This window comes from Papio anubis, chromosome 11 (genome assembly GCF_008728515.1).
Source record: "Papio anubis isolate 15944 chromosome 11, Panubis1.0, whole genome shotgun sequence".
NCBI lineage: Eukaryota > Metazoa > Chordata > Mammalia > Primates > Cercopithecidae > Papio > Papio anubis.
In genome coordinates this window covers 73713002-73740557 of record NC_044986.1, presented here as the reverse complement: position 1 = coordinate 73740557, position 27556 = coordinate 73713002, and the positions used below count along the sequence as shown (strand labels likewise).

The window sequence follows — 27556 nt, the reverse complement described above, 5'->3', positions numbered from 1 at the left end:
CCTGGGCAACAGAGCAAGACCCTATCTTTACAAAAACCAACAGAAAATTAGCTAGCTGTGGTGGCATGCCTATAATCCCAGCTCTTCAGGAAGTTAAGACAGGAGAATCACTTGAGCCTGGGAGTTCAAGACAGATTGGAACAATATGGGTTCTCCAAGGTTACCATGATAATGTACCTATGATTGAGCCATTGTACTTCAGCCTGGGCAACAGGGCAATACCCTGTCTCTAAAAAATAAATAAAATAAAATATAAAATAGAATGGACATTTGCATTACTTTGCAGCCCCTTGGCTTGCCCCAATCATATGGCTTCAGTTAAGTTTGGCTTAGAGTTCCTGACCAGTGGGACTTGTGATTTCTGCCTGTAATCAGACTTTCCTAAGACTATCATGATACCGCCTATCCAGTCAGACTCTAGTGATCTTGCAAAACTGTGATGGTTTATCCACTCCAGTCCCCAGACTAAACCTCTCCCTTGGCCAGTGGAGGATCCCTCCAACATCCACTCCACCACATATCCAGGAGGACCTCTGTGGGTCCATCTCTGCTTGCCCTGAAGGAGCAGAAGCTGAGATATAGAAGGAGCAGAAGCTGAGATATACAAGCCTCTGCCCTTTCCACCACCACCTTCGTCTTAGTGGGAACTGAAGTGGGAGACCAAGATTGCATCCTGGGCAAGTCACTTTTACTTGCTGTGGGATGCCAGGCATATGACTTAAGGAAAGAGTTTCAGAGAGATTATCTGAAGAGACTCAGGTAGTGAGAACAAGGGGTTGTTGAAGGATTAGGTGGGATTACATAGGCCACAGAATACTTTATATTGGTTACATCCTAATTTACAGATATCATGTGGCACTTACCCTTTTATAGTGCTTACCATGGGTCAGATTACTTGGCCCTTCCATGTATCATCTCCTTAGATATCAGGATAACTTCATGAATCGGGCACTAGCTCTGGCCCCTCAAAGGCTCTGGATTTTTAATTGTAAATGCAAAATTGCTACATTGTCCACGACTATTTAGTTATTTAGTGTCTGAGCTGAGTTAACACAGGGCTATCAGAGTATGAATCTCACATGGTAGATATGTAGGTGTTATGGAACCCAACAGAGATAACTTTGGATGGGGGTCTTTTTGGGCATTCTTCAAATCATGCCCTGTGAACAACCATTACTCTGCCTCCAATGAGGTCACACCCTGCTCTCTATCTTAGCATATTTTTGATGATATCTCTAATAATTGAGGATGCAATAAATTCTGGTTCTCTTCTTCCTGCAATAATATCCTTCCCCAAACTATGGCCCTAGAATCTTCAAAATTCTCGAAAATATTTCTGGTAAATAAATGTTTCCCATTCACCATCCATCCCTCATGCTCTTGCAGGGCCCTCCCCAGACACAGGCTGGCAGAAGCAAATCTCCTAATACTGACTGCTGAGTTAGAGGCAGCTTCTCCCCATCTATCAATTCTAACTGCATTCAAACATTTTCAATATGTGGGCTCCTTGATAACTTTCACTGTATGGAAAACAAAATGGAGGGAAATGATTATTGGCACAAAACGGGGAGACCATAAATCTTCAAATCAGATATAGGACAGATTGGAACAATATGGGTTCTCCAAGGTTGCCATGATAATGTACCTAATAACTCTCCTTGGGCAAAAAGGCAATCTGCTTTCAATCAATCTCGCTTTTTTCTGAGCAAAAATACCAATTACGTTGAAGGAAGATTTTTTTTCTTCCTTTTTTGATAAAGACAGCTCTCCACCCCAGAAATCACGCTGTGGCTAAAAGATATATATTTTCAATTGTCTACAATGGTATTGGATAGCTAGCACCAAATGAAAAAAGTCAATCCTTTTTTTCTCCTCGCTCTTGCCAACATTTGTCTACTTCTTAAGAGAAGTGAAAGTTAATTAAAGGCTTAAGGGATAATATTGATTGCATTGGAATATATTTTATATGTACCCAGCACATTTTCAAGGAAGAGATCCCTGACTTTTTCTAAGGCTGAATAAATCAGCCAGCTGAGCTTTTGATTCAAGGGTAAGAGGGGGGAACTCATCTTTTCCCCTTGCGCTTCTCACACATCTTTCCTAGGGATGAATGATTTCAGGAGAGGAGGAGGGATGCTGGCTGATGTTCATTCAGTTCTTTGCATCCTGGGTAGGAAGAATGAATGTTCAGGCATTTACCCAGACCTATCATTGATTTGAGTCTAGCTTTGAGTAATAACCAGGCTTATGCTGGTACAGAACTTCGAACTTTACAATGCCTGGCACAGGAGGCTGGCTAGGTGGTATTAACCTCTCAGTTTCCTCCTGCATTGAATGGGAATAAGTACCTTGCCCACACTCTTGGTCGCAGAGCAGGAAATCACATCTGGCTTACTTTCACATCCAAGTGATGAAAACAACCTCAACCACCTATCTGTCCTGTGGAGATACCCACGCATTGGATTCACATTGGCTTTGCTCCTAATCTTGGAAGTCTATGCACAGAAGACGTTAGAATGGCAAAGTAGCCCTATTGTCAGTTGCAAGGAAATTAGGTCAGTAGGGGAATTCTGTTTCTCATTCACTTCAAACATATTTGGCAAATTCAGAGTCTGAAATCTTATTCCGAACATGCAAATTTGTTTGAAGTATTTTGTCCATGTAAATGTACATGTGCCACAAGAAACATTTAAAAATATATGATAAAATGCATATCATCCAAGTGTTCAATCTATATTGTGTATTCTGATATACTGTGTGTTACACTATGTTAACCTCATACTACTCACCATATACTAATGAGGGGGTTAGTCATATGGGCTTTGGGCATAACATTTGGATGGGTGGCTAAGGGACCTTCATCAACCTAGCAGGAGAGCAAAGTGATCATGTTAAGATGTCTCTTCTGAAGTAGCTCATTGACACTCTTCCCTCCTCTTGGTGGCTGCTGCGTGCCTGATTGCTAAGCACACCACCGTAACAATAACAGTCTATAATGGTGATATTATTAACTGCATCGTGCATATTATTGATTTACTCTTTGTTCTGCATCATTATCCTTTCACCAATGAGTTTACTGCATTATTCTCACATACTTAGTCAAGCACCAAATTACAACGAAAGGGCAGGCTCTTATAATGGCATCTAATGGAACATTGCATAAGCCATCATCACTGCCTCCTATTATGAGCCACCTCCAGCCAATGAGCTTTCTGCCTTATTGGAATGTGCACAGAGCAATTATGAAGTGCAAGGGACATGGCCATTCTAAATTTTACCCAGGAAATTACCATGCTGCATGTTCACCACCTGCCCAAGTCTCAGTGTGCAGCTAGAGATTCAGCTTCTGTCACTATCAGCCTGGGGGGCACAGGGACAGGAGTCGAGCCTCTTGCTACATACAGTCTCTTCACTAGAAGCCAGTGGTTTTTATCTCCACAGTCAGTCCCCAGGTTTTTGTCTTGCGGCTGACTCCTGCATCAAATGCTTACTCCTGACTGGGCATTATGTGGCACATATAAGTGGCCAACAAAGTCACATTGGTCCAGGAGCCCAGAGCGGTTGGAGGGACTGTCAGTCTCAACAATTGTGGAAGAGGGTCTCATGTCTTCCTTGTGAGCCACTACTTCCGGAAACGGAAGTCCAAACCACCCTCAAACAAGGCGAGCAATTCCAGCCTCATCCCTTCCCGGCATTTCCCCATCTTGAGGTAAATTCCTTTGGCTCTCCTGGAAATCCCAGGCACCCTAAGGAAGCAGCCCTCTGGGGACTCACAGCCAGCCGGCATGATCTTCCGTTCTATAGGCATCCCAGCCCCATTTAGCCCTGAGTAATGCTCACTTACTGTAAAGTGTTACATGCCCCCATTGTCGGAGGAGTTATAGTGGAAAAATGCAAAATTTCCTTTTTACTGCTTATGGCCAGCAGAGCCTATAACGTGTCAGGCCGCACATTAGCCACCCTGATAAAAGTCTGCTTTCTTACACACAAAATCATCGTTTCAGCAAGATTTGTTATCTCATTACCTGATAAGCTCTATGTCATAAACCAAGACTCATACAGTAAATCTCCCCGGAGGACGCTTTGTGGGCAGAAAGGGAGAGATATGAATCTGCAAGGGACTTGATAATGCAGCATTTAAGCGCAAGCATAATGTCACTTATTGTTAAATGCATAAAACCACTTGGCCAAGCGGTTGGGCTTTTAATAGGATTTTGTGCAGCATCAGGTGAGGAGCCATATGCCTTTTCTGCCTAGGAGTCTCTGAGCACCTGCTAGCACCGCTGCTTTGCCTCACTGCCCTCCAGGGATGGGAGCTGGGCTTTTATGGAGGCGGAGGGAGGAGATGAATGTTTCCCCTGCAGCTGCCTCGCTTCTGCTGTCTTGCCAGGGGGTGGGATGTGCGGTCCTGTCGCGGCGCCTGGCCTGATCTAACCGGCCTCTCCTGTTCAGGCACATTGTGGTCTGCGGACACATCACTCTAGAGAGTGTTTCCAACTTCCTGAAGGACTTTCTGCATAAGGACCGGGATGACGTCAATGTGGAGATCGTTTTTCTTCACAAGTAAGAGCCTCCTACTGCTGTCAGACCCTCTGCCCAACCACACACCCTGTGAGGGACTCCCTGAATGTCTATATGAGTGGAGGTCTTGGGGAGATGGCACTGGGGATGGGACCAGAGTTGGATAAGCCATGATCCCGCTGGCCTCATTGGAGAAGATATTGCAGAACCAATGGAAAGGGAAGCAACACACTGGTTCAATGATGACAGCAGAGCCTGCCTCTGTGGAGGCACTTCTGGGACCACATCTGAGTTTATCTCTGGAAGAAATAATAGGGGAGCTCATTGTGGGTCCAAGTCATCCTCATTGTCCCCTTAATCTGGCGTGTCCACAGTATCTGCAGTGGGATGATTAGCTGTATGGTGTGGATACGTTAGGAGTGCAGAAGTGAGTTGGTGACCAAGTAAGACACCAACTTAAGAGGAAGCAGGACAGAAGGTAATAGGAATAACAACTGCCGCTCCTAGGAACCCCCAGCGTGGGACCCTAGCCAGTTACTGTACATACAGGCTCCCATTTACTCCACAGAGTAAAAATACATACTCTGGACTCAGATTCCCTGATCTGAATCCTGACTCAACCAACTACTGGCTGAGCAAGTTACTTAACCTCCCTGTGCCTCAGCTTCCTCATCCATAAATCATGGAGATGATAGTAGTTCCTACCTAGTTGGGCTGTGATGAGAATGAAATGAATTAATCCATATGAAATGTGCAGAGCAGAGTCAGGCATGCAGTAAGTCTTCAATAAGTGTTAGCTATCAGCCTGAAAAATAACATATATTTGGTTGTATAATCCACTTAGGAGGTAGGTCTTATCTTGTGTGTTTTACAGGGGAGGAAACCAAGGTAGGTCCCTTCTACCCAATGTTGAGGTTTTCAACTTTGCCTAATCCTCTTTTTAGGTAAAAGGTAGTCTGCCCCAGGAATGGAGAGAATTAGGGGGCTCCACTATGGTGACATATGTGGTACTGTAGTTGTCTTATGGAGATGGGGCTATCATGGGGCCAGTCCCGGTACCACATTGCAAAAGTTCAGGACAAAGCTAACATGTTTGTGTTGGCTCGACATGCTGGCTACCCAGCACTCGGTCCTACTCTGAGGTTCCACTGAGGTCGGCTTCCCTACAAACTCCCTGCTTTGTGGATCGCCGTCCTCTGGCATTTGCTCACAGAATTCTAGACTTCTGACTTGTCATCATGTTGGGGCACTAGCATTTTTCTTTTCTGCACTGATTTTTCCAAACTTTGAAAAAACAGACCAGGGTATGTTAGCACAGGAGCAGGTACCCACAGTTTCCGTTCAGTGCTTAGCCACTGCTGTGTGGCCCATCCTCTGCTGAGCGTTTTTGGAAAGTTCACTAGAGGTGTAGGGTGTAGGTTGTGCCCCCATATGGGTTAGGCATTTCAAGATGAACACACATGCAACCATTAGAGACAACATCGACTCTGTGTTATCCAAGGGATGCTGAAGTCATTTTGATCAGGTGGCAGAAGTGACTGGGGACATCTCTTTCAAGGAGCATCAGTCTATGGTATTATCCAGACAGGCTTCTGAATAAGGTATGACTTGTCATAGGTCTGAAAGACTGGTCAGATTTGCATAGGCAGCCACTTTCTCTCATCCACTGCTTTAGTTTGAATAAACAAGCTGGTAAGATGTGGTTGCTCATGCTTATAATCCCAGTACTTTGGGAGGCCAAGGTGGGCGGATCACTTGAGCTCAGGAGTTTGAGACCAGCTTGGGCAACACAGTGAGACCCCATCTGTACAAAAAATAGAAAGACTAGCCAGGCATAGTGGTACATGGCACGTGCCTGTAGCCCTTGCTACTCTGAAGGCTGTGGTGGGAGGATGGCTTGAGCCTGAGAGGCAGAGGTTGCCGTGAGTCAAGATTGCACCACTGCACCCCAGTCCCTGTCTCAAAAAAAGAAAAGCTGGCTGCTAATGCTTCCATTGCAAGATTCACCTTTGTATTCCTAACGTCTATCAATGTCTAGTAGATAGCCCAGTTAATTAACCTCTTGAAGCTCTGGGTTAATAACATACCTTCCTATAGGATTGTTTTGAGATTTAAATGAATACTCATCAAGGCCAGGCATGGTGGCTCTGCCTGTAATCCCAGCACTTTGGGAGGCCTAGGTGGGTGGATCACTTGAGGCCAGGAGTTCAAGACCAGCCTGGTCAAGGTGGCACAGCCCTGTCTCTACTAAAAATACAAAAATTAGCCAGGCATGGTGGCACATGCCTATAATCCCAGCTACTCTGGAGGATGAGGCACAAAAATTGCTTGAATCTGGGAAGTTGCAGTGAGCCAGGATCCTGCCACTGCACTCCAGTCTGTGTGACAGAGATAGACTCTAAGTAAAATAAAATAAAATAAATAAATAGTATTTATTTTACTTATTTATTTATTTATAATACTGTTTTACTATTATTTATTTAAATGTTGTCTGCCATATAGTAAATGTTAGAAAACATTAACTATTATTATTATTATCATTATGGACTTCACAAATGTTAGGCAAGTGTTGCCTTAGCACAGTCCCTGGCATATAGTAGGTTCTAACTAAATATCATCTCCCAGTACCTCGCACAGTATCTTATGGACAGTCTTTTTCATCTCTGCAGAATTAACAAATGAATAAATAGGTCACTTGTTTAATCCTCGTCCTCCAAAGAGGAAGGTATCAGTACAGCCCAGCACCAAGAAGTGTGATGAGTCGCATACATGTGTGTGAATCAAGAACAATAATGAGAGTAAATTAAGTCTGTCTGTGGCTGCTCAGAGTGACATTTTTTGATCCAGACCTTGGGGGATGAGAAGTCCATGAGACACAGAAGCAGAGATAAGGTTCATGATGGAGGGAACAGCAGGATGGCTCTCCCAGGGGAACCTTCAGCTAATCCTTGATTGTATTAGTCAGGGCTCTCCAATGAAACAGAGTCAATAGGAAACATATATATCAATATATCTAATACAGATATACATAGGTATCTATATATTGATGCATCTATCTATCTATCTATCTATCTATCTATCTATCTATCTATCTATCTATCCGTCTATCTATCTATCTCTAGAGAGATTTATTAGGAAGAATTGGTTTATTTGATTACAGAGGCTGGGAAGTCCCACTGTCTGCCACCAGCAAGCTGGAGACCCAGGAAAGCTGGTGGTGTAATGCAGTTTGAGTCTGAAAGCCAGAGAGTCAAAGAGACAATGTCAACCCCAGTCCAAGGATAGGAGAATGACAAGAGATGCCCAGTTCAAGCTGTCAGGCAAGAAGCAAAAGGGACAAACACCTCTGTCCTCTGCTTTATTGTTCTCTTCAGACCCTCAAAGGACTGGATGATGCCCACTCCCACAAAGGAGGGCAATCTACTGAATTCACTGATTCAAATGCCATTCTCATCCAGAGACTCTCCCAGACACACCCAGAAATCACACTGGATCTGGGCACCCTGTGGCACAGTCCACATAGAATGAGCCATCCCACTAGTGGCGCGGCCCAGCTTCCCTATTTATAAGATAGGAATTCCATTCATACCGAAGATAAGACATTTGCCCTGAGGTCTTGGCCTTCCTAAAGCCCATGAACCTCTTCCTTTTACCGTGGTACTGGTTTGGTTTTCAGTTGGGCTGGGGTTTTACTTCTCTTAAGTGTGAGTCTTTTATTTATGGCAAGCAAAAGGGCGACTGTAGGTCACAGCCTCTCCCCTGGGCTCCCTGTGGAAATTAGAGAGGAAGGAGCCCATGGAGGCTGAAACCCCCAAGTCCATTAAATTAATAGTGATTTCTTCTCTCCCTGTGTAGCATCTCCCCCAACCTGGAGCTCGAAGCTCTGTTCAAACGACATTTTACTCAGGTGGAATTTTATCAGGGTTCAGTCCTCAATCCACATGATCTTGCAAGAGTCAAGGTAAGGAGGAATAGGTGACTTCTGCTTTTATTCCATTTGGTGGAGGGCTGGGGGAATTCCTGACTCTGTGGTGAGGGGACACACCTCCTACGTTGGCCATGAGTCATCTCCTAAACACCTAATGAGATCAATCACATACCAGCAACCTTGACATCACCCTTCCACTGGTCCCAGGACCTCCTTCTGGTGGCATATGCAAGACTACCTATAACCATCCCACACTTGGACTGGTCATAACATGAAACTTACTTTGCTGGTTTCCTCAAAATCAGCTACTCATCAAGGAAGTAGACTAGTTGTATGGACCCAGTAGTCTTTATTCAACATAATAATCGAGTAATCCCCATATTGAACACTTAAGTTGGACTCAAATATAGCTCTGACATCTCTTATTTACATCTGAAAGAAACATTAGGCTAAAATATAAAATAAAATTTTACTAAGCTATAAAACATTTCAACTTTCTTTTTTCCCCATCTAAGACTCAGAGTGTAAAACTAAACATACAGTTATCTGATATCATTGATAATGGGTGAATCTTTTTTTCTGGAACCTGGTAAGTTAGAACCTTCTCATAAAGCACACCTGAGGCTTAGAAGGGAAAGGTACGAGGCAAAATGGCATCTGCTACTTTACCTATGTAATATAGATTTTATAAGTATGTTCAATATTTGCATGCCAGGGGGTGTACATTAATATAATGAATTCACTGAAGTCTAAATGCTAACTGTGGTCACCACATAATTCTGTAAATAATATAATTGGCCAAGATGAATAATCCAAAAGGATTTGGATAAATTCTTTCTTTGCATTATTAGAGAAATCAGAGACGATTTGTGACATACCACAGAGGATATTATGGCCTCCCTCAAAATCCAGGAATGATCTATTAAGTACAGCATACCAAGTAGGACAGATTGCAGACCTGAACTAGCATAAGAATTCTTATGCTTATAGAGTCCAGTTAATCTTAATATTATCCAGACATAACCCAAGTCATTGCTTATGTAAAATCTTATGAGAATGTAGGGACAATTATTATTGTTCATAGACCTAATTTAAATGCAAGCAATCATTAGCACATCAAACTCATGGTCCCCTCTAAGGAATAAACCCCTGTGGGCTCATGTTTGGATAAGTCAGTAGGTGTATTTTGAATTCAACTGTAACACATCATTTCATACATAGATTTGTTGTCTTTTAAATATCTGAATACTAATTGAATACTAAGCAATATGGTGATGTTATCTGATTTAGAGCTCTGATCTCTTCTTAGCCTATAGAAAATGAAGATGTGAAAAAGGTCAGATGAAAGACTTCGGAGTGTACATTTCTGAATCCCCAATACTCAGTTAACTTGCTAACTGGAGAGAAGAGATTTAACCCACCCACCTCCAACTCCTGATAGGAAGAATTAGGATGATGGTGCAGGTGGTTGAGAAAGAAGTTGGGGAGGAGACTGAAAGGCTTGATTAATTGTTATTTAAAGAAATGTGGAAATCCTACAAGTAAGCAACGATGCCAGATGAAAAGCATAATTACCAAGGTACATGTTGTACCCTCCAACAGCAACAAGATGAAATGTTTATACCATAACAAGAACTTGTAACCTACACTTTTGACAAAAACTATAATTTCTCAGGCTCTCAGGATTGGTTTTTTTTTTTTTTTTCTTTGCAAAGCACCAGCTTCCCCAAGAGCTGTCAACAGAGAGAGACTACAGTTGAGCGTGGCTATTTATATGTTTGTGTTCTGTGATTTTTCCTTTCGGTGTCTTAGATAGAGTCAGCAGATGCCTGCCTGATCCTTGCCAACAAGTACTGCGCTGACCCGGATGCGGAGGATGCCTCGAACATCATGAGGTAACTCTTGGGGCGCTGGGGAAGGCCCTGGGCTTAGTCTGTGGCCGTTCATGGCCCTTTTGGGTCTTCTGCAGAGGACTATCTCTGTGAGGCCTTTTTGCCCCACAAGCCACCCTATAACTCACCACCTGCATAGGCCTGGGGGAACCAAGGCTGTCTGTGTGGGTTGGGGCAGTGGCACACAGGGTGTCACCAACAGGAAGCTCACCCTCAGCAAGTGGCAGCTCTGGGGCTTACAGCTGGCCTTGGGTTTGAGATTCCTTGAGACAGAACTAGAAAATAGATAGAGATGGGTGCTGGCCTGAATTAAAGTACCATGTTCCCTAAGGGAAATGGGCCTGAGATATCTTAACTAAAGGCAGATGCCCCCAGGGGACATTTTGCAATGTCTGGAGATGTTTTTGGTTGTCATAACTAAGGGACCGTGCTGCTGGCATCTGATAGGTAGAGCTCAGGGATGCAATGCACAGGCAGTCCCCACAACAGAGAATTGTCTGGCCCAGAATGTTAGTGGTGTCGAGGCTGAGAAAACCCTTATTAGGGCTTTCCAAGTATGTCTACAGCATATTGATTCCTATCACCCCAGAGGGGAGTTTAGCGACCAGTTAGGCTGTTTCTTCCAGTTTTCCAAAATTAATGTTCTTTCTTGAAAGCCTTTTCAGTGCTTTTAATACTAATATGCATCTCTGAGATAACGTACTATAGAACACTTTCCAAACCTATTGGACTATAAGGCTCTGCTCCTTTCCCACCTCCCCCCACCCCCTTTTTTTTTTTTTTTTTTTTTTGTAGAGACAGAGTCTCACACTATCACCCGGGCTGGAGTGCAGGGACACAATCAGAGCTCACTGTAACTTTGAACTCCTGAGCCCAAAGGATCCTCTCACCTCAGCCTCCCAAGTAGCTGATGCTATAGGAATGTGCCACTACACACGGCCAATTTTTAGATTTTTTTTTTTTTTTTTTTTTTTTTTAAGCAGGGACAGGGTCTTGCGATGATGCCCAGGCTGATCTCGATCTCAATGTACTCCTAACCTCAAGTGATCCTCCCACCTGGGCATCCCAAAACTCTGGGATTACAGGAGTGTGCCACTGTGGCCCTGCCCTGCCCTCCTTTTTTTTTTTTTTTTTTTTTTGTAGAACATCTTCTAGGGGAGGTCACACTGGGAAACACTGCCCAGTGCTTTTTCTGCACATGGGTTAGACCTGTCAACTGCTAATCTCGGCCCCAACTCCAATACCTTATTCTTTTCCTAATTCAGAAAAAAGCAATTGTTCAGTTTTTGTTCCTTGCATAAACCCAATAGTCACAAGGCATTTTGCTCCAGGTAGTTAGAGGCCCTTTGGAATTTGTCTTTTCTCTAGAATTTGCAGAAGAGTTAAGAGGGCTGAGAGGAAATGATAAAGGGAAGCTTCTGGAGAGATGAGCTAAATTCAGTGGGATTTCGGTCCCACTGCACTCCCGGGAACTTTTACCTAACTATGAACAGCCATCTTTTGGGCCAAAGGTGTCCCCTCTCCCTGCAGCTTGGTTTACTGCCTCCTGGGAACTTACCTGAGGTTGAAGGTCAGGAAGTTACCTTGATGTCCTGACAATGTTTGCATCCCCTTTGTCTTTGCTTTCCATCAGTGGCCCCAAGTGACAGGAGCTTCCCCCTCAGTGAGGTGGGGGAATTCCTCCAGTGCATCTCAGAGGAGCCAGTCCCCCCCTAAGCATCTGGTCCTTGTGTCTGGCAGGCAACATCTGGCACCATCTTCTCTTGCCACTCACTTTTCTTTGGCAATATGCTTAGTGAGGTCATTTTAAGGAAGTTGATGCGTGAACTCTTCTAAGCATTGGGCTTGCCAGGCTGCGGAGAGAGGGTGGAACAGATTCTGGCATCACACCTGGGCCCATTCCCAAATCAGTTACAGCTGCAGAGTGGCTACACCAGAATCAGGCTTGGATGTGTCACTTATTCCTTTCTTTAAAGTAAGAAGGATTTTCAACTTTTGACACCTTTTTCTGTCATTGAAATGATTAAAAAAAAAAAAAAATGTAACCCTTTAAGGAACCTGGCTTCACTATCTTCAAAATTCCAAATGGAAAACCAAAAGAAGATGAAGCTTAACGTTTTGACTCCACGGAGATGTTTGGGGCTACCTGAGTAATAGCTTTGAAATGGGTGTTTCTCTTAATTGTAGTATTTTATTTAAACCCTAACTGTGGTAGGGTTAATATGAAGACACATAGGTACTAGGGTGACTGGCAGGATGAGGAGGCATAGAAATTACTGGTCAAGGGCCGGGCACAGTGGCTCACGCCTGTAATCCCAGCACTTTGAGAGGCCAAGATGGGCAGATCACGAGGTCAGGAGTTCGAAATCAGCCTAACCAACACGGTGAAACCCTTTATCTACTAAAAATACAAAACTTAACTGGGTGTGGTAGCGTGTGCCTGTAATCCCAGTTACTCAGGAGGTTGAGGCAGGGGAGTCGCTTGAACCTGGGAGGCGGAGGTTGCAGTGAGCTGAGATTGTGCCATTGCACTACAGCCTGGGCAACAGAGCAAGTGAGGCTCCGTCTCAAAAAAAAAAAAAAAAAGAAAAAAAAAAGAAAGAAAAAACAGAAATTACTGGTCAAAGGTAGTATCAGAAACATAATTAAGTAGAGCCAGAACTGAGGCCCTGGCAGCAAAAAGAAGTGGGAAGTTCAGGGTTAAAAATGGACTTTGTCTTTCTCTTATTTGTATAATCCTCCTTCCTCCTCAGTTTAATGAGACCAATCTGCCTCCTTTGAAATTAAAATGTCAAAGATCCATGTGAAATGAGCTAATGCAGAAAACTGGCTGAAGCTGTGAACTGCAAGGCAGGGCTGACAGAGGCTCAGAGTCCTTGAGTTATAAGCATGGGCCAACACAACACTTTTTCAAAAATAAAATGAAATCCTTCAAGTGCAAAAACCCAGGGTGAATTTGTGCTGGGAGAGGCTTTAGCGTGATCTATTTCCTAAATTCATAAGTTGCAGCTTTTCAGATAAAGCTGCTCCCTGGCTGCCTTCTCTCCATTTCTGCACTAAAGGGGGTGAAGTGGGGAGCACTGCTGGGTGGGAATTTTGTGGGGGCGTCATAATAAATGCACTTGCATTTCTGATTAGGCTTAGGAGGTGGGCCTTTCTGTGGAATTCCATTCTTTAGCCTTCCTTGTCACAGAAGGAAATGTACAATGTCACTTCTGACAGACTCGGTAATGACAAAAACCATAACTTACACGTGGAGAGAACTTTTAATGATTTCAAAGCATTTTCACATCTGGTCTCCCATTTGCTGCTCATACCAAGCCTGTGAAGTAAATAAAGCAGGTACTGTTGCTCCCAGTGTCCAGATGAGGAAACAGGAACAGAGAGCCCAGGGTTTTCCTAAAGGTCGCGCAGTTCATTAGTACAATAGCTGTGACTGGAACCCAGGTGTTTCCATTCATCTGCCCTCTGCCACTCCCTTTAGCACCATGATTGATGTGGGGAGGACATGTGAGGGCTGGGGTGGCTGCAGGCCATGCTTAACATTGAGTTTGGACTGCGGGGAGGTAGGAGACAATTTTCCATCAGCTCGTGACCCCCGCAACGCCTTGGCACTTATTTTTAACCAGCGTTTAAGTCATCATTTTCTCTATTAGCTATGGAAGGCTGAGTCCTTGATCTCATCCTAAGAGCCCTGCTTAGAAATAATTTTTTGTGACAGTGGCCAAGTGTGTGTCACAATTAGAACCATTTGTCATCCTGCTTGTTTGATTTGTCATTGTTGTCTCAAGTTGTTAACTTGGAGAATTGGACTCAGCAGATTATTCTGGGCTAGTGCCTAGGGTGTGGGAGATTGCAAACCTCTGAGGCCCCATGATTTGGGCTTGCTTTCGATGTCTGCATAGGCAATAAGCTGGCATCCCCTGCTCCAGGCCCCCCAGTCCCCAGCACACACGTGCATACATCCCATCCCCAATGTATTCCAGGGGGCTGTCAAATTTTTCATGCCCTGGACACAGACTGCGGCTGTTTTGTGATTTTGTTTTCATGCTAGCAAGAGGTATGGTGGTGGGAACACTGTTTCGCCTGGCTCAGTGTCTGCAACCCCTCAGGATAGCCCTGGCTGCTGGTCCTGATGCAGGATAGTTGAGCCCCAAATTGGGGCTTAGCCCATGAAGGTTTTTAGCTTCCCCCACGAAAGAATTCAAAGGCAAGCTGGTGGTAGGGCAGAAGGAAATAGCTTTATTAAAGCAGCAGTATTACAGCTCCGTGCCTGCTCCTGCAGAGGGGGCTACACGATAGAGTAGCAGCTCTGGGCAGTTCTGCTGTCATATATATATACCTACTTTTAATTGCATGCAGATTAAGGGGCAGCTTATGCAAAAATTTCTAGGGAAGGGGTAGTAACTTCTGGGTCATTCGGTCATTGCCATGAAAGGCAAGTCCCATGAGCCCAGTGCAGATAGAAGCAAGTTCTTTGAGCTGTCTTTCTCTGTCCACCCTGACACTTAGGCAGTCGTATTAAAGGGTTTCCTCTTTCACGGCCTTCTTTGTTCCTCATGGTGGCTTCCCAAAATTGTATGTAGTGAGAGATGGAACTGGGACTGGAATTCATCCATGCATTGCAACTTGTTTTCAGGAAAGGACCTGGTATATGCCTGTAAAGTTATATCACTATGAACATATTCTAAGAGATAGTTGATTTCATAATTGGACAACGGGCTTGAAATATGAAGCATTTCAATCCCCTATGATCTAGTAATAGTAATGTTCTAAGGCCTAGAGGATATAGGGAAGCTCCTGGGTGTTGCCATGGCAATGGTAAACTGACAGGGCACACTGCTGGGCATGTCCAGTGGAAAGTTGCTTCTGCCCCATCCCTGTTTCAGCTAGTCCTCAATTTTGTCTGGTATCTGAGCCCTGCCTCTGGAATCAAGTCCTGCATCCTACCTCAGTCCCATGGGTACCCCATTTGGAGATAATAAAATTGATGTTTTGGTCAGACACCATGCATAAGGCAGACCTGTCTCAGCGTTGGTTCTTTCTTTTTCAGAGTAATCTCCATAAAGAACTACCATCCGAAGATAAGAATCATCACTCAAATGCTGCAGTATCACAACAAGGTAGGAGTATAAGAGCCCGCTCCAGGCCTGAAGACACATCCACAGGTCCAGCCTCTTATTCCTCGTTATACAGCCTCACACACACACACACACACACACACACACACTCACATGCTCACATGTGCACAACTCAAAGACCTGGGTAAAGAGTTGTGATTGTTAAAAATCTTCCTGGGACATTTCTTTCCCTCCCTCCCTCCCTCCTTTCCCTTCCTTCCTCTCTCTCTCTCTCTCTCTCTCTCTCTCTCTCTTTCTTTCTTTCTTTCTTTCTTTCTTTCTTTCTTTCTTTCGATGGAGTCTCACTCTTGTTGCCCAGGCTGGAGTGCTATGGCATGATCTCGGCTCACCACAACCTTCACCTCCCAGGTTCAAGTGATTCTCCTGCCTCTGCCTCCCATACAGCTGGGATTACAGGCATGCACCGCCATGCCTGGCTAATTTTGTACTTTTAGTAGAGATGGAATGTCTCCATGTTGGTCAGGATGGTCTCGAACTCCCGACCTCAGGTGATCCGCCCGCCTCGGTCTCCCAAACTGCTGGAATTACAGGCATGAGCCACTGTGCCCGGCCCATTTCTTTAGTCCAAACAACGTGTTTGCATTTGGTCACTGGAAGGATGCTCCTTCACATACTGATTCATTCATTCGGGAAGTGTCTATTGGAACCCGAGTTTCAGAACTATTGATGTACTCTTAGATCCCATCCATACTTAAGTTACAACAACTTTCATTTGTATGTGATGCAGTCATTTATTTATTCAGTAAATATTTACTGAACACCTACTGTGTGATTAGCACTCTCCCTGACACCAGCAGGAATATCAGTGAAGGAGAAGCCCTATTTTGTGTCCTTGGGGATTTAGCAGTTAAGGTGTAGAATGCTCCAGGCAAGTGAGCGATAGGATTTCTCTGTCTGAGACCAGGTGAACTAGTGAGTGCGTAATGTGCTCTGTAAGAGTATAATGTGGAACACATTTCCAGAGTCCAGATGAGAATTTGCAGAGTTGAATCAGAAAAATAGGAAGCTATCCAGAGATTAAACAGAAAGGAATTTTCTTTGTGTTATAGCTGACAATGGAGGATTGATTAGAAAGAAAACAAACGTCAGAGTCTATGCTGTTTCCCTGTAATTACTTCTCAGTAAACCAGAGTCCAGTGTCTCATTCAAAGGCAGTGCTCCTTCTCTTGTCCAGTCAGTGAACTTCAAAAAAAACAGCTTTAGGGGAGGGAAGGTGGCACCTTTCTCCATTTGATGCAGTACCAGTTGTGTCCTTAATGAAGCCTAGAAACCAGAGGCTGCACAGTACCTGGAGCCAGGTGTCCTGTCTGCACAGAATAACTCCCTGCTGGGTTATGAGTGACAGCGTACCCCCTCTTATGGGCCATATTCTCTACAAAATAGGCAGTCAGGTGATTCAGAGAAAACCCCATTCTGCCAAATGCACCAGCGCCATGCCGTTATTTCTTAATTGCTGGCAAATGCTGGCCCATTTTGCTGTGTAGAGGCCCATCAGAGGCTGTCACTGAGTGGAGCCTGCTGTCGGTGACTGGCCCACCACCCAAAACGGCTGACTGCTGCCAGCCACTGCCCAGCCCTCGGCAGGTGGCTGCCTTGCAGAAGGTGTTGTTCTCCAGCCAGCAGATTTGGTGGTGGGCACCCAAGGTCACATTTGCCTATTCGTCTCTGCAAAACAGTGTCCCAAGGACACTGAAGAGATAAAGTGAGGATATTGGTAACGCACGGGCATCAAGCTGGAAAAGTTTTTGATGGCAGCCCCTGTAGGTGGAGGTGAATTTTATTAGCAAGGCTGTGACTGGTGACAGCTCCTGCAGCAATGAGCTCTCCTTTCATTTGTGATCTGAAATTTCATTTAGTGTGGGAGTGCCTTAAGCTGTTGTTTAGATTTTTGACTGAATTTAGATTGAATAGGAAAATTAATGTTGTATGTTTAGAAGGGGTTGTCAGTTCCTTTTTTTCTCTTTCCAATGAGTGCTGATGCAGCATCTTCAAGAAATTAAGGAGGATTTTAGCTCTGTGGTTCTTGTCCAACTCAAAGTAGCTCAACTGGCCTAGGATCCAGACAGTCCCTGGTCAGTAATCACATGATCATAGCAACCTGAATGTCTTTGGCAAACCTCTGTGTTGTGATTATTCAGAAACAATGAGGAAGATATCAACCAATTCATATTATTTGCTTAAAACACATTTTGTTTAGAACCATCCCAAACTATTTGAGTTTTGGGGTTGGGCAGAATCACTTACAGATCCTTGGATGATTAATAAGGACACAAGGAATAGAGAGACTTTGACACAGGACATTTTGTTGTTGTTTTTCTTTCATACCTCTCTTCTAGAGAAAAAACAAAACGTCCACTCATCATTGTTTGTCTTTCGTTCCTTGTAGAATTGCAAATGGACATTCTTCACCCTGCTTCACAGTTTTGCTCTGTTTCCTGAGATGCTTCCTACTCTTTCAATACATTTTCTTCCTCTTCCCTTTCAGCATTTTTTTTTCTGCCTTTCTTGGCACTTTTTGCTGCACTCATCCTAGATGCTTAGAGATCTCCATGCATTACAACTTGCTTTCAGGAAAGGACCTGGTATGTGCCTGTAAAGTTATGTCACTATGAACATATTCCAAGAGACAGCTGATTTCAGAATTGGACAAAGTCTTGATATATGAAGCATTTCAATCCCCTATGATCTAGTAATAGTAATGTTCTAGGGTCTAGAGGGATGTAGGGAAGCTGCCTACTTTCTCTTCATGTAAAACTGGCCCTGAGTTTGTCATCATCATAATTGTAGACATTTGGGTCATATTTTATGGTTTTAAAAGAACTTTGACATCCATTAGCTTCTTTAGTACTCATTGGACCATCTGTGCATTTTAGCATCCCAGGGTAACTTCAGAGCAGGGCATCTAAGCTCTGTGCAGACAGCGTAACTCTCCTGGGCACAAATCATGGCCACCACTCTGCAGCCAGTGAACGGAGAGACAGAACAGCTTACTGCCACCGACTCTTTAAATGGAGCCACAGCCCGTTGAGCCAAACTGTGGTTCCTGAGAGTAGGCATTACAGAAGGGCTGATGCTCTCCAAACTGTATCTTTTAATATCACTAGAATTCTTGGAGAGAAACGCTTTCATGCTGGCCATCTTTTTCATGCTGGCCATCTTTTTCATGCTGGCCTGGCATCTTCTGATTTGAGTGTAAATGGCTCAAAGCTCTTCAAGGAAAGATTAGTTTATAACTTCTTGGAAAAGTGTCACTCCTGATGACTTACCTGTCATTGGATTTTTTATTTTTCTGAAAGACTCTAGTGAAAGAGGCCTATATCTCTGGAAACCAAGTCCCATGAGCCCAGTGCAGATAGAGGCAAGTTCTTTGAGCTTTCTTTCTCACTGTCCACCTGACACTTGGGCAATCATATTAAATCGTTTCCTCTTTCATGGACTTCTTTCTTCCTCATGGTGGCTTTCCCAAATTGTATGTAGTGAGAGATGGAACTGGGACTGAAATTAATCTCTCCTGGTTGTCCAGGACAGCCTGTTTCCAGTTCCTTCTCCATGGAATGAAGGAGGGGTGGTGAAGTAGCAGAAATGAAGAGCTGCCAGATCTGCCAGATCTGCTCTTTATATTATCCAAGTTAGGGAGAGAGGATTTGCCTCCAGACTTCTGGGCACTAACACTGGCATTTTTCATCAGACTCAAATTACTTTAAATGGAAAAGGACGAAGTTTCCAGAAACAAAGGATTTACGTTCCTGGGTCAGTCTCCTCTCTTTGTTTCATGCGCAGAGATTTCCCTCCAAGCGTTCAGCAGGTCACCCTCACTCCTTCCCTGCATTGGAGAAAATATAATGCCCAAAAAAAGAGGGCAAAGAACCCTGATATAAGGAATAAACTCAACTTTTCTATGTAATCACATGGCCAAGTGTCAAGGTGGACAGTGAGAAAGAAAGCTCAAAATATGCCTACAGAGTTCAAACCAGACAGCGCCATGGGGGACCCAAGGATGAAATGCCTGAGCCTCATACCCTAGGTAGCACATGCGGATAGGAGAGACTTTCTTTGAAAGGTTTGGCTTGTTTGTTTGAAGTTGCCATGAAGGTTCGGAGGTGTCTCTTTAGGGCTTCGACCAAAAAAATCTCCTTTCACACACAATGCTTGACTTGTTCATTACTTAAACTTAATTTCTCCTCATTCTTCTCAGGTTCTCAGATGATGTTACTGCAAATCAGTATTTCTCAAGTTATACCAATGTGTTCTCTACAATGCCCAGGAAGTAAAAGGGAAAGTGGCCATCTGAAGCCAGTGGAGAGTAGAGAAAGGAAGGGATAAAGGGTAGGGCTAGTTGTTGGAATTGAGTCTGCAGTGTGGGGAAGGTCCTTTGATAGCTTGATAGCTTGACAGCAATTACCATTTGCTGTGTCCCCTCTATGAGACTATTTTAGCCATTCTCTCATCAGGGAGGGCACAGTCATCTCTCCCTGGAATAACCACTTTTGGCTTAGGATGCACAAGATTGTCACAGAAGTGGATTTTGCAAGAAGGAATTTCACAAGAGTGGCATTTTTGAAAGCAGAGTGTGGAACCCTTGGACTTACTCTTTGTTTCCACAATGAAATCTTCCATCTTTCTAGTTCAACTATTGTATATTGTTCTGAAAGTGAAGGGAAGACTCCCTTGGTGCTCCTTGTGTTTGCTGAGATGTGCAGAGAAATAATAACTCCAAAGCCATAGAATCTTGGCATTAGCAGAGACTTAGAAGGGCTGTCTGATTCAACCTCCTAGTGCAGAGCAAACGTTCTTTCCATAGTAACTTGGAGAAATACTTACTGAGTCTTAGGGACAAAGACCTTTCATTTTTTAAGGTAACCTTCTTCATTTGGTAGACAAATTACATTCTTAGGAAGTTCATTTATAAAACAAGACAAAAATCTGCTTTCTTGGAATATATACCAGTCAGTCTTAATTCTGGCTTCTAGAACAAAGCAGTACAAACCTAATCTTGGACACAGCAGCACCTGAAGTATTCAGATGTAATTATCCTGTCTCTGTGAGGACGAGAGCCTTCTTCAGGCCAAATATTACTGGCTCTCTTAACTGTTCCTCAAAAGATCTTTTCCAGACGCTACCTCCTCTTGTCTTTGTCACTTTTCTCTGGAAGTTATTCAGTTGATCATTTTCCCTCTTTAAATCTGACTGAAAACTGGATCAAGTACTCTGGAACTAGTCTGACCAGTTCGCAGCAGAATGAAATGTTCATTTCCCTTGATCTGGAGAGCATTTCTGACAAGTAGATGCTGGTTTTCTCTGTAATGTCACATGGCTGGCCTAAAATTTGAGGTTTTAGTTACCCACACACTTACATTTAGCTTTGTGTGTTTTGTTTTCTTTTATTTCTCTCCTGCCTGCTGCCAAGCTAGGTCTTCTCATTTTATATAGTTGTTTTTTTTAACCTAAATGCTGTACTGGACATGAAAGCCTTGTAAATCTTTTTAGTTTGGTCTTTTGCCGATTTTTCCAACTCTGGAGAACCTTACTTTGATTCTTTCATCCAATGTCTATGGCTCTCTGCTTCATGCCACTTAAAAATAATTGGATGAGCATGCCGCTGGGTCCTTGTCTCAGGGCCTGACATAAGGGTTGAATAGGACCAGTCCATTTGCAAAAGATTGGAAACATCAACATTGTGATTCACCTGATGTTTTAGGCCAGTGGTTCTCAAAGTGTGGCCCCTAGATCAACAGCATCAGCGCCACCTCCAACTTGTGAGAAATGCCAAATTCTCCAGCCTTACCCTAGATCTACTGAATCAGAAATGCCGGCGGTGGGAGCGGGGGGTCAACAATCTGTGTTTTCACAAACTGTGCAGGTGATTCTGATGCCCGCTTCTGATGCCTGGGAGTCACCAATCTGGAGTATTGGAAAGGCAGGTAAAAAAGAAACTGAAAATATACAGGCATTTGGCACTCTTACAGTCTATTTGAGGACTCAACCTAACCATTTAGCTAGACATCTTAGTAACCCCAGCTGATGTGTCTGTCACAAGAGGAAATTCCTCTGGGCTCTATTTGGCTAAATGGCCAACCCAGGGGAGGACTTGGGCTTGGTAGGTGCAGAAGCAACGGTCCAGAGAGACTGAAGTGTGATGAGCAGAAGAGTTGCGTAAAACAGCAAACATCAGACCCCAGCAAGGGAAAAGAAGGGCAAGACTGAATGGCCCTGAGTGGTCGGGCAATGCTGCATTTCCCAGAAGAAATGTTGAACAATCGAACATTTAACAGAGCGAGGTCTCATACCTGCTTTTCTTTCCCCAGGCCCATCTGCTAAACATCCCGAGCTGGAATTGGAAAGAAGGTGATGACGCAATCTGCCTCGCAGAGCTGAAGTTGGGCTTCATAGCCCAGAGCTGCCTGGCTCAAGGCCTCTCCACCATGCTTGCCAACCTCTTCTCCATGAGGTCATTCATAAAGGTAACGTCTCGTCTTATTAGAGCACATTAGCTCAGGATTCCATTTGTCGTGGGGTTGAGTAGAGAGCACAGCTTAAACTCAAAACAGATCGACGGGCTCTAACCACTTGGGTTAAGGAGAAATTCCTTGTTATGGATTTGGGCATGAAGCCAACTTCTTTCAAAATTATGTTTTTATTTTTATTTGGCACATCCACGGCCATTAAATGATTGTTCAAAGCACAATCCCCTCTTTTTTTAGATAAACCACATGTTTATCTATCAACAAAGCCTCCGCTGTTAAAACAAAAATATGATTTATATACATTCCATATGGCAAAAGAGCGCCTAAAGAAAAGCATTATCATTTTGCTCTTTTATATCAAGTGGCTGGTGGACCTCTCACCGTGTGGATAAATGCAGACCATGTGTTTGTGCTGAAGCCCAAACCCCAACAACATAATTCATTTATTTATTTCTGCACAATCAAGGAGGCCAGCAGGACTGACGTGCCGCGGTTGTTTGAATGGAGAGCGAAACAATGTACTGAGTCCTCGGCAGCAGTGCCCTTTGCATGGAGAGAGAGGCAGTCTGGATGTGTTCATGTCCTTGTCGGGGCTGGCTGGGCAGCCACTCCAAAGTCCCCAAAGTGGCCATACCTGCTGCACCAGTGCAGGCAAAGAGGAAAAAAACCAACTCTGTCCTCCCAGGGTGGGCCAGGTTAGGATTGTGATTTCAGGGCCTTGCACTGAGCATCCAGCCCCTACCAAAGAGGCTTCTGGAGGACAGTCACTCCAGTCCTCATCCTTAGACTGTTCTTAGATTAGGCAGTCAAGGTGACAAACCAGGGTGTAAGACAGGTCTAGCTTGGGCCTTTCTGATATGGCATGGGAGGCAGTTAGCTATGGATCTGGGCTAATATCCTTCCTCTTATTATGTAAGGAGCAGAATTAATAGCTGGCAAGGTGGAAAATTACATCCTTAGGAAGTCCATGAGTCAGCACGAGGTCCGTAAAGGAGGCCAGAAGCTCTGCAATCAAAGGTGTGAGACCTCCTGCCTTTTGCTGTCATGTGGATGCCTAATCCACTGCCACGTTCCTTGATGGTGTTGAGGAAATGGCCTAGGTTGCAATAAGAGGGATGTGTGGGAAGCATGAGGACACAGATGTGTTAGTGCTCACCACGGGCACCTGTGAGTGATAGTATTTAGAGCAGGAGTTTTTCTAGGTCCCTACCTGCCAAATCGGCTTTATGTAGCCAACTGATAGTTAGCATTGCTCTACATAGAAGAACGAATTGCTTTGGAGCTCCTTCAATCACTTTAGCAACACTAATAGCAAGGGATACCTTGATTTAAAAAATCCTTCTATGCTCATTATGCAGCCAAAGGTCTCAGCTCAACAGAACTCCGAGCTCAGATCCAGCTTACAAATAAAGACATTGCATTCCTTTAAGTGTCTTCTTTAATCCAGGCTGCTCTTGTCCTGCATGGGTGAAACTGAATGGAGGTGGCAGGGAGGTCTGTATAGCTGTGTTTAGAGACAAGACCCTGAAGCCAGATGTAGCCATGTGTCTCCCAGGGATCTTATGTTCAACGTGAGAAGCCCAGACTCAGGATAGAGGACTGTCACCAAGAGAACTTCTCTGGCTCTTTCAATCAAACTCTGGTGGTTTTCTTCCAGGGCATGGCCCATGGGACCAAGCACGTGGTGTGTGGAGCTGTGCTCTGCTTCCTCGTGTTGATGTAACATGGGCCTTGGCAGGGCCCCACCACAGATGGGGCCCCTTGACATGTGTATGTTTTGATTTTGTGGTGCCTGCATGGTAACTAGAGCTGTCTGTCAAGGAAATTAATAAAATGGATGTGATGCTGATTCTTCAGTGCTATTAGCAGCAGGGAAAACCTCTGCCCAACTTTCCTCTGGACCCTGATGGGCCTCACCTCTAAAGCCAAGGACGTCCCCTCCAGCTCAGCTAATCCCATTGCCAAGTTCCTATTTAGGAAGAGCTTGTGGGAAAGGTTGGGCCTGGCCCTGGTGTAACTGAAAACACATTTTCTTCCAGGGGTTATGTTACCACATTATTTCTGTATAGGACCAACTCCTGCCTGTTTGGAAGTAGCTCTCTGAATATGGCCTTTTGACACTGAGATGGTCTTTGTGTTAGAATTTGCTAAGGTACATGACCTGGAAATCACAACACTTCCCTTCATCTATTTTTCTCACTTAAAATAGAAATGCCTTATTCACGTGCTCCCCATTCTACATTGCTATCTTTGTGTACTTACCTCCAAATCCCAGATCTTTGTCTCCTTTAGGTCATGGTGAACACCATAATGGTACTCTCCTTGGCATGTCTTATGTATTGTCTCCCATTCCAGGGATCACAAAGCCCTCACTTATTTTTGTTGGGATGGAAAAGTAAACCTACAAATGGATTATTGTTTACAGAAATTGCTTCCTTCTCCAATGACCTCCGTATCCTATGACGGAGAATTCGTCAATATTTCCATGGGGACAAGCAGGCCTATTAGGATGGACAGGGAAGGGATGAGGCTTTGGCAGCACTTGATCCTTTGGGAACACTTAGCATTTCTGGAAGCCAAAGGTAAAGTGTTAGCTCACCCTCTCCCTTGCCCTAGGCCAGTTGTGTCTGTTTTTTGGTGCTGCAGAACCCCTGCTAAAATAAGAGAAACAAGACTATAACAGCAAAGATGCAGCACAGGCAGAAGCACAATGACTATCCACTTGGCTTTTTAATTTAATATTTTCTTTTGTAGAGAGAGGTCTCCCTATGTAGTCCAGGTTGGTCTCAAACTCCTGGGTTCAAGCAATCCCCTGCCTCAGCCTCCCAAAGAGCTGGGATTATATAGGCATGAGCCACTTCCACTGGGTTTTTTATCATGCATGAGACCAAAATGCCAAGACTGAAAGCGGGGGTGATACGTTTAATAAAAGGAAGAGGGACTACTGGCCAGGCATGTTGGCTCACGCCTGTAATCTCAGCACTTTGGGAGGCTGAGGCAGGTGGATCACCTAAGGTCAGGAGTTCAAGACCAGCCTGGCTAACATGGTGAAACCCCTTCTTTGCTAAAAGTACAAAAATTAGCTGGGCATGGTTGTGCATGCCTGTAGTCCCAGCTACTCAGGAGGCTGAAGCAGGGAAATCACTTGAACCGAGAAGGTGGAGGTTGCAGTGAACCGAGATTGTGCCACTGCAGTCCAGCCTGGGCGACAGAGCAAGAAGACTCCATCTCAAAACAAACAAACAAACAAAAAAACAAAAAAGAAAAAAAGAAAAAGAAAGAGGGACTACTGGTATACAGGAATTACAAAAGAGGCCCAGCCTGGAGGTACCAAGAAATATGGGGCAATGCTTCTTTATCTCCCCATCAATGTCACACTCAAAGACACCTACCCTAGCACCCCAAGTCATTGTCCCTGAAAACCTCACTCCTGTGCGGATATATCTCTGAATTGATCTAAAGTTTTTAGGAATCTTTTTATATTTTTACCCTATATCTTTGGGAGTAATGAATTTCTTTTTTTTTTTTTTTTTTTTGAGACGGAGTCTCGCTCTGTCGCCCAGGCTGGAGTGCAGTGGCCGGATCTCAGCTCACTGCAAGCTCCGCCTCCCAGATTTACGCCATTCTCCTGCCTCAGCCTCCCGAGTAGCTGGGACTACAGGCGCCCGCCACCTCGCCCGGCTAGTTTTTTGTATTTTTTAGTAGAGATGGGGTTTCGCCGTGTTAGCCAGGATGGTCTCGATCTCCTGACCTCGTGATCCACCCATCTCGGCCTCCCAAAGTGCTGGGATTACAGGCTTGAGCCACCGCGCCCGGCCGGAGTAATGAATTTCTTAAGTTTGCTAACTACTGTTAAAAATTTTTTTTCTGGCTCTTTGTCCTTAATTTACTCCACTTAAACTTCAAGGCATGCCCTCTACAGCTTCTGGTGTGCTAGGATTTAACAAATCTATGCCGATTTTATATCTAATACATTTAGGAAAGAGATTCAAGCTAGCAATCCAGGGGTCCTCCAGCTCAGCAGCTGCTGTTAAGGACAGGTTAAGCATTTTGTGCAGTAGGATCTTGTTTGAACCCCTGAGTTCCTTTAAGGAGTTTACACGAACGTCCTGATGCCTGTGAATTATCTGCATTGACATTATCAGCCAGCTCTGGAACATCCTGTTCATTTGCCACTGTCTGATCTCTTACTCCTAGCCTGTCAGGAATCTCCCTGCTGTCTACTGTAAAGACCCAGGCAATGAACTTACTTAACCTATCTGCCATTGCCTCAGCACTGAATAAGTGGCCACACTTACTCTCTACTTGGCTTCCTCACTTGGATATAATTTAAGATCCACTGATTTGTTTTTGTTTTTGTTTTTGAGTCTTACTATGCATACTGAGCTTCTCTTCAGCATATGAGGTTTCAAGTTGGGGCTTGGCCTGCCATCTTTATGAATTGTGCTATTATTCTTACTAGGATTAGCTGTCTTTGCACATGACAAATTGTGCGTCTGTATGTGTGTGAGTGTGTGTGTGTTTAGAGGGTGATTAACTCTTAAAATTGTTTTTCCATCTACATTGAGACTTCCAATTTAGCACATTTAAATTATTCTCACAATTGCCAACTATTTTAACTCTGTTAATCTATCATTTTATACACACACACACACACACACACACACACACACACACACAACCTAGAGCACGGTATGCTCTCCATGATTATTTCTTTGTTGAATAAATCAGTTTTGAGAATGAAGAAAATATGTTATGCATTTCTTGTGTTTTTTTTTTTTCCCTATGCCACAAGATTTGGAATTTGTGGGTGAAATGTTACTTAATATCGATAACAACACATGCTCCTCTATCATGTTTTCTGTTTTTGAATGAGAAAGCACTAGAGAAATCAGACGCATGCTATTCAGATTGTATCTTGGCTGAAGTGGATATGGCTGGACACAAAAAGTTTTTGTCCTAGCACTAACCATAGCCAAGGGAATCATTTAAATATTTTTAGTCTGGGTTATGTTTATGTGTATATGTGTGCTTGTACATATGTATGTATAGAATTAGTCTGGTTTAGGAGCTAAAAATATAAATCAAGGACTTTTAATAATAGCTAAAAAATACTGATTCCCATGTGCTAAATCCCGTATTAAGTGCTTTAGCTGCAATGTCACATTTAATTCTCACAATGACCCTACCCAAACTTGTCACTATTATTATCCTTCTTTTACAGTGGCAGGCACTATAGGTTAAAAGAAGTTCAACAACCTGCACGAGGACGTATAGTTTGGAATTGACAAACTCAGGTGTTCAACCCCAAGCAAACTGGTTCCAGGTTTGCCCTTGAGTATACTGAAAGGAAATGTGAGAAACAATAAGAGAAAATTTTAGCTAGTGCCATTATCTTAGCACAAATCTTAGCTTTCTATAGTTCATTGTATGTGAACTATTGATGCAATAGAAATGCCCTGTGCACCTACCCTATTCCAGACAGTGCGCTAATCCCATCAGCATCGTTATGGCTAGGAGGCTCTGGTATGCTTCAGAAAGCTTCTGTTCTGACTTGGATGTGTGGGCACATGTTTGCATAGCTCCATTCTGTGCATCTTCTTTACCTTT

The 27556-nt window shown here is 43.9% G+C and overlaps 1 protein-coding gene across 49 annotated transcripts in view; it reads left to right on the top strand.

Annotated features, from left to right (window-relative positions):
- Positions 1–27556, top strand: part of KCNMA1 (potassium calcium-activated channel subfamily M alpha 1) — a 766524-nt gene that overhangs the window by 543303 nt on the left and 195665 nt on the right. For all 49 annotated transcript variants that reach the window (XM_021943995.2, XM_017962870.3, XM_017962890.2 and 46 more), the window contains 5 exons: positions 4453–4563; positions 8377–8482; positions 10262–10344; positions 15395–15464; positions 21788–21943. In XM_021943995.2, coding sequence (XP_021799687.1) covers positions 4453–4563; positions 8377–8482; positions 10262–10344; positions 15395–15464; positions 21788–21943 — 526 coding nt within the window. The remainder of the gene's footprint in view (positions 1–4452; positions 4564–8376; positions 8483–10261; positions 10345–15394; positions 15465–21787; positions 21944–27556) is intronic.